This window comes from Terrapene carolina, unplaced genomic scaffold (assembly GCF_002925995.2).
Source record: "Terrapene carolina triunguis isolate 2854851 unplaced genomic scaffold, T_m_triunguis-2.0 Scaffold62, whole genome shotgun sequence".
Classification (NCBI taxonomy): domain Eukaryota; kingdom Metazoa; phylum Chordata; order Testudines; family Emydidae; genus Terrapene; species Terrapene triunguis.
The window spans coordinates 16,687,923-16,704,090 of NW_020664413.1; the positions used below are offsets into that span (position 1 = coordinate 16,687,923).

At 44.2% G+C, this 16,168-nt stretch overlaps 1 protein-coding gene across 2 annotated transcripts in view; it reads right to left on the reverse strand.

Annotated features, from left to right (window-relative positions):
- The window catches only part of ZRANB3 (zinc finger RANBP2-type containing 3), a 124,172-nt gene that overhangs the window by 59,041 nt on the left and 48,963 nt on the right, over positions 1-16,168 (reverse strand). For both annotated transcript variants that reach the window (XM_026647429.2, XM_026647431.2), the window contains 2 exons: positions 15,121-15,352; positions 11,160-11,245 (listed from right to left, as the gene is read on the reverse strand). In XM_026647429.2, the coding sequence (XP_026503214.1) occupies positions 11,160-11,245; positions 15,121-15,352 (318 nt within the window). The remainder of the gene's footprint in view (positions 1-11,159; positions 11,246-15,120; positions 15,353-16,168) is intronic.

The window sequence follows — 16,168 nt, forward strand, 5'->3', positions numbered from 1 at the left end:
CTATTTGCACACTTCCTGTCCCTCTCCCCCATATTTATTTACTGAGTGCTATATATACAATCCCCAGAAGGCACTTTTTCTGTCCTAGTTAGAGTCAAGGTGAGAAAGGGGGAAAGTTAAGTCAAGAAACAGTAGGCAAAAAATTCAGACTCCCTCTAGACCTCTTACCTTCAGAAAGCGGTGACCACAAATACCCAAGTTGAAGAAAATGCAGGGAAAGTACAGTATAAAAATATTAAATCAAGCTTAAACATCACAGGAAGTTTTTATTTCAGCCCAATCATAAAGACAAAGTTACTTATTTTGAGCACGCCAGATCGTCACTCAGTTTGATTTTTTGCACATTTATGGTATTCCAAAAATAAAATAATTTTCCAGAACTGAATAGCTAACCACAATGTACATCCCACACACATTTGTGGTGTGAAAATTTCACATTCACACAGTCATAACACCTTAGAAAAAACAAAGTTACTCTGTCTGGATATCAGACAAAGCTGTTTCATGGCATCTCAAGTCAAATGCTGAAAAAATACATAAGCCAGGGGGTAAAACAAAAAGTTGCTTTGAGAAAATGGAACCTTATAATATGAATTTTTATAAGACTACCATCCAACGGAAAGTCAAGTTATCTGGCAAAATGAATTCCGTTAAGTAACAGAAATGTGTCTTTCCAAGTCTGAGCTTCCAGAAATGTGCATAAAGTTGAGAGCTAACATAACCACACCAGTGATAAAGATAACCATTAAGAATGACACAAAATGAATTTGTGGTATGTCAAGGTTTTATAAATTAAGTTCTGCGAAAAACAATTATTTAACCACAGTTTCTTAGCAAATCTGTTTCTGAGCAACTCCTCTTTCTTTTCTACTTTTAGACTACATCTAGAGAAACTGATCCGAGAGAGAGAGAGAGCGAGCGAGCGCGCACTGGACTGGAACTCAGGATACCTAGGTTCATTTCCCAGCTCAGCCACAGATACCCCGGGTGAGCCTGGCACGGTGGAAAGACACTGAGGTGCTTTTGAAAATTTACATTTTGTGTCTCAGTTCCTCATCTGTAAATTAGGGCAATACTTCCTTATCTCACAGGAGTGTTGTGAGAATACAATACATTAGCGGTTATGAGGTGATCAGTGATGAGGGACATAAATAGTTGGATAGGTAGTCTAGCACAGGACTGGGGAGCCAGGACCTCCCAAGTTTTAAAGCTTTAACTCAAAATATTTACTTTCTTCACTCCCTTGAATAGATAATTCACTCCTGGGGGAATTCTGCACCACTGCACATGCAGAGAATTTATGTCCCCACAGATTTCTTTGCTTCCCCACAAAAATGACTTTCTGATGGGCAAGCAAAAGGAAGCCACAAGAGGGTCATGCGACCCGCCCCAGCAGTATGTTTTGGGTGCCCAGGGCAGCCAGCAGAGAGGTAAATCACTGTGGGGCAGGGGGTGGGATTGGGGAAAACCCAGCTGGTGGCTCCTAACCTGCACAGGGCTTAGCTGCTAGTCCCGGCTGGGTTGGGGAGGACGGGACTTCCTCTTCCCCTGCATGGCATCTGGGGCTGTGTCTGACCCACCCCCAGATTTCTCCCCCAGCTGTAGGAAGCTCTGCAAACTCCCCCAGACCCCGAGCTTCCTGCACCCATCGCTCCTCAGCTACAGGGAGAGAGACCACTGTACAGGGAGCTGCTCCCCCATCTGCCCAACCCTCGTGCATCCAGACCCCTTCATACCTAGACTCTCCCGCCGAGCCTCATCCCTTCCCTGCACCGAGAAGCCCCCGGATAAGCCTCACTCCCCCTGCACCTGGACCACCCCAATGAGCCACCCACATCCAGATCCCCACCGTACCGAGCCCCAATCAGCTGCATCTGGATCCCCACCCCACTGAGCCCCACTCCCCCAGCATCTGGACCCCCCCACGCTCAGACCTCCCTGCCGAACTCTATCCTCCCCCTCCCAGACACCCCTCCTGCTGAGCCCCAACTACCTTCACCTGGACCCCCGTGCGGAGTCCCATTACCGTGTCACTCAGAACCCCCGCAACAAGCTCCTTTGCATCCAGATCTCCCCCTGAGCAACCTGTACCCAGATTGCCCCACATAGAACCCTCTCAACCCACATCTGGCTTCCCCCACACTAAGCCCCTCCACAGTTCGATCCTGCCTTGCTGAGCCTGCCTGCCCACACCTGGTGCACCTGGCACAGACGGCATGTTTCTGGGGCAGGCCTGGTCCTTGCGCGGTGTCAGGGTTGGGTGCAGTCACACCTCTGAGTCCGTGTTCCGGGGGGAAAGCTGCACAGTGATCTCCCACCTCCGTGCAGCCAGTTGTCTGTGCTCCCCAATGCCATGCTGGAGCCGCCACATGTAGTTGACAAATAAAATTTGCATAATTTTGCATAATTTTAAAATATTGTGCACATAATTTTTATTTTTTTGGTGCAGAATTTTTAATTGTTTGGCGCAGAATACCCTCAGGAATAATAATTTGTTTATAAAGCACTTTGAAGTAGTATTATTACTATTAGAGCTTCCCAAGGCTCAGGAATTACAGGTGAAAAAAGGTTGTTTACCTGTTCTGTAACTGTTGTTCTTCAAGAAGTGCAGATGCGTATTCTACTCAAGTGTGTTCACACCTAACACATCGGAGACTTTCCTGCAGCAGTGCCCGTTGGGGCAGTGCAAATCCCCTATGCCCCCTTGTGGCCCCTCCCGAGGCTATAGAAGGGCAACGCTGCCCCCAATCCCCTCAATTCCTTTACACTGGAGAAGATGCTAAGGGTATATCTACACTGCAATAAAAGACCTGTGGCACTGAGTCTCAGAGCCTGGGTCAAATTAATTGGGGTCTTGAGCTGCAGAGCTAAAACTAGCAGTGTAGGCATTCAGGCTCAGGATGGAGCTCAGGCTCTGTGACATTGAGCCAGAAACGGTTAAACAATTAGCAAGCTAAATGACCCAAATTCAACCTTTAGAGACATTAGAAAAGTATGTCAATGGTAATTAGGACCATTTCATCATGTTAGATAGACTAGTGCTTTGAAACGCAAACCTGTATTGTAAGAGAATTAGAGGTAATACTAATTGTATGTGTTTACTTATATCTTGTCAGATGTTAACCATGTAAACAGACGGTTCCTGTCTGTTACTAGTATTGATTCAGGGATCAAAAAGGGAATAACAACATTTAGATGAAACATGAATGTAATAATATCATTGTCTATATTTTTCTTTGAAGTTTGTAGTAAACTGTCTTTGAACTACTTAATGGATAATTACCTTATGCTGATGAATGCAATTAGTTACCACATAGGAAATAGGAGGTTCTACTTCAAAGCCACAATGCTGCACCCAAGGAATGTCTGATGTCAAGAGGCTGCCAGAGAGCTATAAAAAGAACTCTCGGGCCCCGATCCTGTATCTCAGATCTGCTTAAGATTCATCAGGGGAAGTTTGAGACACAAGACTGAGGTCCCAGCTCCAGTCTGGGTAACTTTGATATTCGACATTGGACTATAATCTATGGAACTAATTCTGAAAGAACTTTTGCAACTCTGATGCTCACCATCTCTACTACGAAACTGGCCTAAGAACTTTATTCATATCTGTATGTATAGGGGTGCGCACACTTTTTGGCCCGAGGGCCACATCTGGGTATGGAAATTGTATGGCGGGATCCGAATTCTCACAAAATTGGGGTTTGGATGCAGGAGGGGGTGAGGGCTCTGGGTGAGGGTGCAGACTCTGGGGTGGAGCCTGAAATGAGGGGTTTGGGGTGCAGGACGGGGCTCCGGGCAGGGATCAAGGGGTTTGGAGGGCAGGAGGGGGATCAGGGCTGCGGGTGCAGGAGGGGCTCAGGAGTGCAGGCTCCGGGCAGCGCTTACCTCAAGCAGCTCCTGGAAGCAGCGGCATGTCCTCCCTCCGGCTCCTATGCGGAGGCACGGCCAGGCAGGCACCGCCCCAACAGCTCCTATTGGCTGCAGTTCTCGGCCAATGGGAGCTGCGAAGGCGGCGCTTGAGGAGGGGGCAGCATGTGGAGCCCCTTGGCTGCTCCTAAACATAGGAGCTGGAGGGGGGACATGCCGCTGCTTCCAGGAGCTGCGGCAAGCGTGCACAGAGTGGTCCCCGACCCTGCTCCCGGCTAGAGCGTGGGAGCGGGGAAAGCCCCAGACCTCACTCCCCAGCAGGAGCTCGAGGGCTGGATTAAATCATCTGGCGGGCTAGATGTGGCCCGCCACCCCTAGTATGTATAATGGTCTTTTAACCTATACTTGCTCTCTTTTCTTTTTTAATAAATCTTAATTTAGTTAATAAAAATTGGCATGTATTTGGGTAAGACCTGAAATATTCATTGACCTGGTGGGTAATGTGTCCGATCTTTTGGGATTGCTAGAACTTTTTACATGATGAACAAGATTTTCAGTTATCCTCATCATATTTGACTTGGCTGTCTGGGTGGAAGCCGAAGGCTGGATTGTTTTAAAAGTACTGTATTTTTGGTTTCTGGCTAACCAATACGGTATTAGGGAAGCTGTTTTATTGCTGGCTTGGTGAATCATTATTAGAATAACCACCAGTTTGGGGGATTGTCTACCCTATTCTTTGCAGTGTGCCCTGACCGAACAATCTCAGTGTGGCCCCCCCCGGAACGCTAGTCAGACCCTCTCCCCACACTGGGTTTCAGAGCACTGGGCTCCAGCCTGAGTCCATACATCTACACTGCTAGTTTTAGCTCCAGAGCCCAAGGCTGAGCCAACAGACCTAGTGTCACGGAGTGTGGGGGGGGACACAAGGCCCTGCACCCCCGGCTTCCTGCGATTCACCATGACTCTCAGCCAGCCAGTAAAGTAGAAGGTTTATTTAGACGACAGGAACACAGTCCAAGACAGGTCTTGCAGGCACAGACAACAGGATCCCCCCCAGTTAGGTCCATCTTGGGGTCCCAGGGCACCACAGCCCCCTTGGGAGGTCAGAGCCCTGTCTGCCTCCCAGCCATTCCACCAGCCAGCTCCTGAAACTCTCCCTCCAGCGTCCCCTCCCACAGCCTTTGTTCAGTTTCCCGGGCAAAGGTGTCACCTGGCCTCTAACCCCTTCCTGGGTTCTCATGTTACATGCTCAGGTATTCTCCCTCATGGCCAGTCTCCCATCCCCCAATGCAGACCATCCTAGCCAACCTCCCCTGCCTTCCCAGCCAACACTCCCCACTCAGCCTTCAAAGGCTACATTAAGAACAGTCCAGTTTGTCACACCAAGGCTCTGAGATTTGGCGCTGAGGGTTTTTCCTTGGAGTGTAGACATACTCTAAGATTCTGATGGAGAAGGGATGGAGGGCAGGTCATGGAAGAACGTAATTGTTTTTTCTTCTTCACGTGGCTGTAGACATGTATTCCACTCAGGTGACTCACAAGCAGTACAATATGGTGGGAGATAATGAGTCCATTTAAATAGCGATCGCAACAACACTTTCCAAAGTTTGCATCAGATCTCGAAGTGGTGATTACATAATGATGAGCAAAATATGGAAATATGGTGTGAATTTTTGACAGTGAGGGTAATTAACTACTGGAATAATTTACTAAGGATCGTATTTGATTCACCACCACAGACAATTTTAAAATCAAGATTGAATGCTTTTCTAAAAGATATGTGCTAGGAACTATTTTGGGGGAAGTTCTATGGCCTGTGATATATACATGAGGTCAGACTAGATGATCACAATGGTCCTTTCTGGCCTTAGAATCTATGAATTTATGAATTCATAGATAAATTGCTGGATGACACAAAAAAAGAGGTAAGGGCTTTCTTAACAGATCGTCAGCTGGCTGCAGCTCGCTCTAATCTGCCCTCGATGTCGCAGATGTTTCCTCCATTGCAATGGCCTCTGCAATCATAATGAGAAGGCATTCATACTTGTATAACTCCAGTATAGTGCCAGATATTCAACAGTTTATGGAGGGCTTACCCTTTGATGGACAATCGTTATTTTCAAATAAGACAGACAAGGTATTGTACCCTTTTAAAGATTCATACACTATTCTCTGCTCCCGGGGAGCACGCACTCCAGCAGCTAGGAAGCACCAATGTAATCTTCCACAGCAAATATTCTCAGCATATCAGAGACAGCTCTTCTATCCGCTTAGGCAACTTGACACCTTCAAGAAGAGACAGAAACCTCAGACGAGGAGGTCATCTAACTCCTACTCTAACCACTTGTCTTGCCCTCAAGCTCCTGTAGGGAAACAAGCCTTTTGATTTCTTCAAGGATAGCAATGCAATGAACAGTGATCTTCTCGTTCCTTCCTTCCTTTTCAGTAACAGAGCATCTCACTTCCTCAGCATTTGGGAGACTATAACCGTGGACAGAATCCACCACAACCCTTGGTACATCATTCCAATAGCTAATTAGCCAGTTAAAAAATTATGCCTTATATCAAATCTGAATTTGTTATATCTTTCTCTGCTATACTGAATAACCCATTATTACATTTTTCCTCATGTAGTTATTTATAGACTAATCAAGTCACCCCTTAACCTTCCCTTTGTTAAGATAAACTGATAGAGCTCCTTCTGTCTATCATTGTGAGGCATATTTTCTATCTTTTAATCATTCTTATGGCTCTTCTCTGAATCATCTCCAATTTATCAATATCATTCTTGAATTGTGAGCACCAGAACTGGACACAGTATTCCAGCAACAGTTGTACCAGTGCCAAATACAGAATTAAATAATCTCTCTATTCCTACTCAAGATTCTGTTTATACAGGATCTCATTAGCTCTTTTGGCCACAGCATCACACTGGGAGCTCATGTTCAGCTGATGATTCAAACCCCCCCACCCCCAAATCTTTTTCAGAGTCACAGCTTCCCAGGATAGATTCCCCAATCCTTTAAGTATGGCCTCTATTCTTTGTTCCCAGATTAAAACACATATTGTATGCATGCGCCCAGTTTACCAAGTGATTTATTTTAGATGACTCTGAATCAGTGACCTGTCCTCTCCATTATTTGCCACTCTGCCAATTTCTGGGTCATCTGCAAACTTTAACACGGATCATTTCATGGTTTTTTTCAGGTCATTAATAAAAAATTTGAATAGCATAGGGCCCTGCGGGACCCCACTGGAAACAGACCCACTCGATGACTATTTCCTGTTTACAGTTATATTTTGAGACCTATCAGTTAGCCAATTTTTAATCCATTGAATGTGTCCCATGTAATTTGATATTATTGTAGTTTTTTAACCAAAATGTCATGCAGTACCAAGTCAAATGCCTTACAGACGTCTAGGTATATTATGTCAATACTATTATCGTTACCAACCAAACTTGTAATCTCTTCAAAAAGAGATATCAAGATAGTTTGATAGAATCTATTTTCCATAAATCCATGTTGATTTGCCTTAATTACGTTAATCTTTAGCTCTTTATTAATCGAGTTCTGTGTCTGCAGCTCCATTATCTTGCCCGGGATTGATGTCAGGCTGACAGGCCTATAATTACCCATGTCAACCGGTTTACCCTTTTTAAAAATTGGCACACCATTAGCTTTCTTCCAGGCTTCTGGACATGGTGATTTAAAAATGTCTGACTTTAGTAGCTTCTGTTTAACATCTTCCAGAGACACCAGTGGAATGGAAAGAGTGTTAGTACCATATGATGAAACTGTACCATCTGTTTTTTCACCAAATACAGAACAGAAATACTTGTTGAACACTTCTTCCTATTCTGCATTATTATTGATAATTCTCCCACTTCTATCTCGTAATTTAGACATTGCTTCTCAGATGAGCATATCATACTTCACTAGGAGATCTTGTTGGTTTGCTGTTCTCATCTGGAAAAAAGTAGTAGAATAAATCTTTCTTGCTAAGGAGTTCAGTCTTTCTTTGGGGTCGACTTAATTCTCCCCTGCCGCAATCTCTCTTAATGGCTATGATGATGAGGGAGGTGGGTCGGAGCAAAAACATTCAAAGCCTTGCAATGGTACATGGTATCGTTTGTCTATATGTTTGACTGTCGGGGCTAGCAACACTGGTGTAAGACACAAGTCTTTCACTGGCTGTCAGAGGGTGTCATTAATCAGTGAGACTACTCTTCCTGGAGCTGTTGCCTGAAAGATGTCTAATAACTTGTGGGTATTTTCCTTTACCAGTTCAGCTTGTGTACCCAGACTAGCAGCCATTCTCCTAAGTAAGTCCTGATAGGATTCAAAAACTTCTGGTGGGTTGGAAAGATGAACCTCAGACCACTGAGTCATCTGGGGAAGATGAGCACAGAATTGCTGGAAGTGATGCTAATTTGTTGATTCTAAGATTGATTCTCTGGCAAATACTCCTCCAACAGAGGTGGTTTGAGAGGACAGGCATTGTTCATTACCTGTATCACAGGCCATTATGGGGGTTGGTCCACACAATAAGGGGATCTTTCCTCATCTATGTGAGCAAGGGGCACTCCACAGTGCCCAGGGAAGCCATTGCAAGGCGGCACAAGGCACAGGAGGCCAATACATACATTTCCAAGATGGTGTGTCCTTGCTATAAGAGCAACTGTGCTCTCGATGCTGATCTTTTCCCTCAATTGGGTGTGTGTAGGACATAAAGGGCTGCTTTCACCATGGTGATAATGGAGACGAGTTGGAGGACTCCAAATCAGAGTGGGTGGAACCCTCTGAATAGTCAGTGGGCATCAGTGGTGCCTGACCTGGTGGGGCCACTGGATGACCTCATTTGTCCATAGTCCAACAGGGGAGGGGGCAATGTCAGTACTGGAGGGGGAACTGTGGTTGGTATAGCAAAGGCATCCCAAGAAGTAGAAGACCTTAAAGAGGGATCCAGTATCGAGAAGTTGTCCTCTACTGTGGCCAAAAAACAAGATGGAATTGGTCCCGATTCTGAGGGATGCTTTAGTACTGAGATAGCTAACACTGAGGTTGAGGATTTAGATGGCACTAAGAACGATACTGGCCCAGCAGCCATGTTTGTCAATACCAAAGTTGTCAGTGATAGTAGTCTCTGTCCTGGAGTTAGAAATGCACCGATGTCCTGTATTAATGGAGAAGAGGATACTGACAAACAGAGCAAATCTGTTGCTGCCACACAGGCATAAGAGACTGCCAGTACAGAAAGCAGCAGAGCCACTGCGATATCCGTAAGTATTAAAGTCAACAGCTGTACCACTGACGGTTGTGGAGTCAATGGTATGGTACGGGGATCCTCTCACCTCAGCACCGGGGAGACACTAGTTGACGGTCCAGCTCTACCCCAGGTATCTGAGTCTTGTGGACATTGTGAGCCTGTTTTTGCCAAAAATGAGGAATGAACGTCTTCTATTTTGGATGACTCTGATCCATTTTATGGATCCTTTTATGAGGGATCTTGGGAGATGACGGATTGAGTCTTCCCCTTCTCAGGGAAGAATCAGAGTTCAGAGACTATCAGCAACTACCATAGAGGTAGAGAATGCCTGAGGAAGGCTGGCCCCATGATCCAAAGAGGGTCCTGGTGCCAAGACACCTTGTAGCCTGTTCTATCACATGCTGTTTCAGGTAAAGATCCCTAGAAATCTGTGTTCTCTTTTTAAAAGAATGACAGATATTACAGAAAAGTGTTAAATATGGTTTACAGGTGCTTAACTAAAGGAAATGTGTGGGGGCCAGTGTTGGGGGTGCCACAAAACAGGCAGTGCTTGAAACCCAGGGAATGCTGCATAACCTATGGTGCTGAGAATCATAAAACTATAAAACTAGCTAAACTAACAACTACACTAAACTACAGGCACTAGCTGCTACTATTTACAGTAGTGAAATCTCAGCAACAAACTGTGACACAGAGAGAAAATCGTGAAGAGAAAACCCCTCAAAGGGAGGACTAAAGTCATTGACAAGAAGAAGAAAATGAGAGAGGATTGGGGTGGCCTTCCCCTTATATAGCCTTGGGAGGGGCCACTAGGAGGCACAGGACACATGTGCGACCCCAACGAGTACTGCTGTGGGAAAATAGTCTCCATCTCCAGTACAGTAGGCACGAACATGCCAAGTAGAATACACGTCTACAACCACTCGAAGAAGAATATCGTCGACTTTTTTCCTGCCTATTTGCATTTTTAATTCTTCTAACACACTGGCTAATAGTTTGACCAAATTGGCATCATCAGGACTTACATTTTATATATAAAAAAAATCTAATAAGTGCTAAAACACCTAATGAGAAAACATTCTAGGTCAGTCCAAAGCAATAATTTACAAATAGCAGCAGCAGCCTGGTCCCTATGGCTTTCACAGAGCACAAGAACAAACAGTGCAATCCTCCTTCTGCCTTTCACGGCATCTTGCCTCCGCAGTGCCCATTAGCAGTGCTTAATTTGTAATGAAAGGGATGCCAGGGCTCAAGCATTCATAACTCATGCAGCAAGCCCGGAGATGCCGGGGCTAAGAACTACCAAGTCTAGAAGTGCCAGGCTCAGCCCTGGCACAAATAAAGCACTGCCCATTAGCCTCCCTTGCTTATAGGCTCTAGGCTGTTTCTGAACGTATAAAAAATAAATAAATAAAAATAAATTAATGGAGATATCCTATCTCCTAGAACTGGAAGGGACCTTGAAAGGTCATTAAGTCCAGCCCCCTGCCTTCACTAGCAGGACCAAGTACTGATTTTGCCCCAGATCCCTAAGTGGCCCCCTCAAGGATTGAACTCACAACCCTGGGTTTAGCAGGCCAGTGCTCAAACCACTGAGCTATCCCTCCCCCCAGACTAAATCCAGTGTCATCCATCTCATCCAATGAATGTGTCAGCAGGGAAGGGCCCAGTATCCCTAGAGTACCGACAGCAGGAGACTCTGAGAGAATAACTCTAGCCAAGGGCTCTTTATAACAGTTGGAAATAGCAAAAATCCATGGCAGTGGAGGACAGTGGAGAGGAATCTTGGCCATGTGTGTGTAATGGGTGGTGGGTGCAACCTCAGTCCAGATCCATCCATGTGGAATTCTGTGTAAATCCATTATCACGGGGCTGCACACACCCTCCTGGTAGCAACGGTTTGCACTATGGCAACCAAACTATTACAGTATGTTTTATTTTTAATTATTTTCTTATTCGGATTTCTCATTTATCACAAGATAAAAAACAAGACGTTAACAGAGAAATAAAAAGGCAAGTACCTGACATGAGCATTGCAGTATTTTTTTGCATATTCATTCCAGGTTCCAAATCTTCTTGGAAAAAGTGCCTCAATCTGCATGAAAAGCTGTAAACAAAGACACCAATATAAATAATAAAATGTGAGGGGTCCAAACCATACAAATGATCTTTAAACACATTTTTCTCCATACCCTTAGCCCCACCAAAACTATTTAAAAATAATCTTCATTTAATAAATCATTTGTCTGTCTTCTATTTTCTACAGGCTATATTACATAAATACAAAACTTGAAACACATAAATAACATTACATAGGAGATTTCATGTACTCCTCAGATTAGATATGTTATGCATACTGTTTTTCTTTTTTGCCTGAGCAGGAATTTCTTTATTTAGACTTAGAATTTCATGCACATTATCCCAGAGAAGCAGAACAATGGAACAACTTTCAATCTCTAAAAGGAGATCATGAAGAAAGGGGGTCTGGAGACCAGAAGTATCCACTCATAAACTGTGTTACTTTCGAGGCCCTCCAGGTACACAGGAAGTACCCTCTGAGACATTGCAGGTATGACTACAGTTCCAGCTGAGCGTATAATTCCCAGCTCGAGGAAACATACTCAAATGGCTCTGAATGAGCTAGCTCTCTAAAAATAGAGCGTAGCCGTGGCAGCACGAGTGGCAGGCGAGACTAGCAAACTGAAACAATAGGTACATACTCAGGTCAGCTAGCACCTCCCACAACCAAGGCTGCCAAGGCTACACTCTATTTTTAGTACATTAGCATGATCAGAGCTAGCATGAGTATGTTTCCTTGAACTGGGAATCACCTGCAGCTTGAAGTATAGACAGTCCCTGAGTTTAAAGGGCGTAAGACAAAATTGATGCACAGCCCTCCGGCAATCCCATTTACTCTGCTGCCCCCTCAAATTCTCTCAGATCACTTGCACTATTTCAGTGTTCCCAAGCCCACATATGATCTGTCCTGATCCCCCATCAGGAATTAAGCACCTCTCAGTGTCTTTTCACTTCCCCAAAGGCTTATTTCAAGACAGCAGGTGGAAGAGATCCTACTGTTTTGGGCCAGATTTTACAGTTTCTGGGCCAGGAACATTTTGTTCTTATTTACCTGCTACACATCAACAATGCTATACATTTCTGCCACACCTTCAGAGGATTTCACAGCAAAATATTTTACTCCTGGGGGAATTATGCGCCACTGCGGTGCAGCAGAAAAATCCCCTCCCCCTCCCCCCCGGAGATTCTCTTTGCTTCCTTGCAGAAAATAATTTATGTGGGGAAGCAAAGAGAAGCTGCACCAGTGCTCACTTACCCCTCCCCAGCAGCTCAGATGCATCTGTTCAGACAGCTGGGGGGAGAGGGGTCTGGGGATATCCCAGCTGTCCAGGGATGTTAGTCCCAGCTGGGTGGGGGGGAGGGGGGGGAAGGAGGAGGACGGAGACAGAGTTCCCCCTTCCCCGCACAGAGCAGCCATGGCTGGGTCAGATCAAACTCCAGAAACTTCTTCTGGCTGCAGGAAGCTTTGGACCGCCAGAGATTGGGTGTGGGGGGGGGTGGCTTTGCGGGGGAAGTGTCTGGGTGCGGGTGCGGTGTGGCTCAGTGTGGGAGTTTGGGTGTAGGGGGGTTGGGATGCACAGCGGTTGGGCGGACAGGGGGAGCAGCTCCCTGTACAGTTACCCCTCCCCCCACCCATGCACCCGGAACCACCCCCGACTGAGCCTCCCCCTCCCCCCCCCGCATCAAGAGTCCCCACACCCAGAACCCCCTCACTGAGCCCCCAAACCCCTACCCCCCCCGAGCCTCACCCCCTGCATCAGGAGCCTCCCACACCCAGACCCCCACCTCACCAAGCCCCACTCCCCCAGCCCCATTCTACTGAGCCCTAACCATCTTTACCTGGACATCCCTGCAGAGTCCCATTCCCCCTGCACCCAAACCCCACATCTAGCCCCTGTATATCTAGGTTCCCCCCTGCACCCAGACCCCCCCACCAAACTGCCTGCACCCAGATTGCGCCACACAGAACCTTGGTACTCTTGAGGGAATTCTAAACCAAAACATAAAATTTTTTAAAATTCTGCAAATTTCTGCATATTTTATTTGTCAAAATAACACAGAAACACAACAACAATATAACCACACCATTTAAATTATTTTGGTAATATATTTCAAAATATTTGTCAGCAAATAATTGAAAATGGTGTGATTATATAGTGTTATTTTGATGAATAAAATATGCAGAATTTTGCAGAATTTTTAAATATTGTGAGCACAATTTTTTGGTGCAGAATTTTTCATTTTTTTGCACAGAATTCCCTCAGGAATATTATATAATGTAGGTTTTACAACGGTGATAATTTACTTATTTGCTTTTTTCCTCCCAGCCACTGGCATCTCTTCCATTCTCAAGGGCTTGAGTTTTGACCACAATAATACCGGCCAAATAAAGACTTCTTTGGAACTCTCTTTGAAGCCAGATAGTGCTGCTGCTTAATTATCTCAATGTGCAACTGCTGAGCAACGTGAACAGTTCCTATTATGAATTTCCTGCCTTCTCCACACCCCCCCCACCCCCCCGATGCAAGTGGGCTGCCTTTGCTGTATGAGCAAGTTGCATGCCCTCCCAATGACCCCTTTAAATGTTTCTATTCTAATGTCAACTGTCTACCAACTCTCTTTTCTCTGGGTGGATAACAAATGAGCAGTTGCCTTTTCAAACTATATTAACATTCTAAATTTGTTTCAGAAAGGTTAAAAGGGCAGGCAGCACACAATAGGCCCCCTCTAAAAAAGCAGGCAGCCTCTGAAAATCAGTTGGTTTTTTCCTTATCAGTTCGAAACCTGAAGTGCCCTGTACACATAATTAGGGCTATCAAATGATTAAAAAAAATAATTACGATTAATCGCAGTTTTAATAGCACTGTTAAACAATAATAGAATACCATTTATTTAAATATTTTTGGATGTTTTCTAGATTTTTCATATATACTGATTTCAATTACAACACAGAATACAAAGTGTACAGTGCTCACTTTATATTATTATTTTGATTACAAATATTTGCACTGTAAAAAAGATAAACAAAATAAAGTATTTTTCAATTCACCTCATACAAGTACTATAGTGCAATTTCTTTATCGTGAAAGTGCAACTTTAGGGTTGGTTTTTTTTTTTTACGTAACTGCACTCAAAAATAAAACAATGTAAAACTTTAGAGCCTCCAAGTCTACTCAGTCCTACTTCTTCTTCAGCCAATAGTTAAAACAAACAAGTTTATTTACGGGAGATAATGCTGCCCTAATAGATACTGTTCTGAACCCATTGGTAATGTTGAAGAAATGGGACTTGAATCGTATACGGTTTGCTGCTACCCTAGAACAGAATTCTTGATGGGCAATTGTATTAAACCTTTTGTGTCATGAGCCGAGAGATTTCAGGGATTCATAGAACTTTTTTCCCAGTTTTTATTAGAGCATTCCTAACACTAATTAATGTTCAGTGAAAGTATTAAATAAAAATTATCATACCTACTTGCTTTTCATATGTTGGGAAGATTATTATTGAGAACTTGTTAAGTGAATAAAAAGCATTATTTTGCACTGAATTCAAAGTGAACCAACAAATCTTATCAAATACTGGTATTAGTTAAGCTCAAAAATTATATATATAATAGATTAGTTTTCCTTGAAAGGCTACTCTCTAGTGTCATCTTTCTGACTGTTGGTATGCTTGAAACAGTAAGTACAAAAATACAAATATATTTTATAAAATCCCAATATAACCAACACAAAATTAAGCAACCTCTTCTGGTTTCTGATACTCACATTTCATATTGTAATAAGTGCATAAAGTAACAGAATGTCCCAGTGCATGTAACTGTATAGATTTACAGGCTTTATAAAACGATATACTTCATAAATGAACCATCATCCTTTTAAAAAAGAACAACATTTTTAATACCTCTTCAGGTCTTCCTAGAGCAGGAGTTCCAGTAAGAAGAATTGCTCGTGCAGCATTCTGCACAATTGGCAACAAAATCTTGCTGCGGGTTGCATTCCTGGATTTCATATAGTGAGACTCATCAACCACAACTACCTTGAAATTTTGTTTGTACAAAGTATCTACTAAAGTCTGTGCATCTGTAGTTAGTAGGCCATAACCCAAAACTGACACTTTGCTGGTCGATATTCTCCTAGAAAAGAAAATCCAGGCATTTGGTTATTCATTTATCATAACAGGACTAACCCAGAAAGGAAAAAAGAAAAGTGAATATGCTGAAAAAGTCTTACAGAAACAATCTCCAGTAAGAAAGTGTGCATAAGGCCAAATACAATTGCTATACCTATTGGTTTAAATGCCAAAATTCTCTAATATCAACTGTTCAAGCATCTGCAACATTGGCAAACTACACACAAAAGTTCTGTAAACACTTCACATTCCCAGAACAGATATATTACACATAACATTATACAATGATGCATGACAATGCATCAAGGATGCCAATGACTGAATCACAAGCTCCCAATGTACTGCTGATGAATTCAGTACACCCCAAATATTTGGGTAGCTACATACAAACTCGATGCTAAGATAACTATTTGACTGGCAAGATATGCTAGAGATACAGGCAGCTACTTAAAGTTAATTAAGACGAGATTGGTGAAGCACCTACAGAAACTTTATGACTGTTAGTTAATATGGACAAATATAATTGACATCACAGAAAAATGTATACATCTAAGATAAATATAATAGGGTTACCATAGGTCCAGATTTTCCCGGACATGTCCGGCTTTTTGGGCCTCAAATCCCCGTCCGGGAGGAAATCCCCAAAAAAACGGACATTTCCGGGAAAACAGGGAGGGAGGGCCTGGCGGTGCTCAGCCGGGGGCCGGGGCCGCTGGTGTTCAGCCGGGGGCTGGGGCCGGGGGTGCTCGGCCGGGGGTGCGGGGCCGGGGGCCGGCGCCCCAGGGCCCGAGCCGAGCTGAGCGGGAGACGCCGGGGCCAG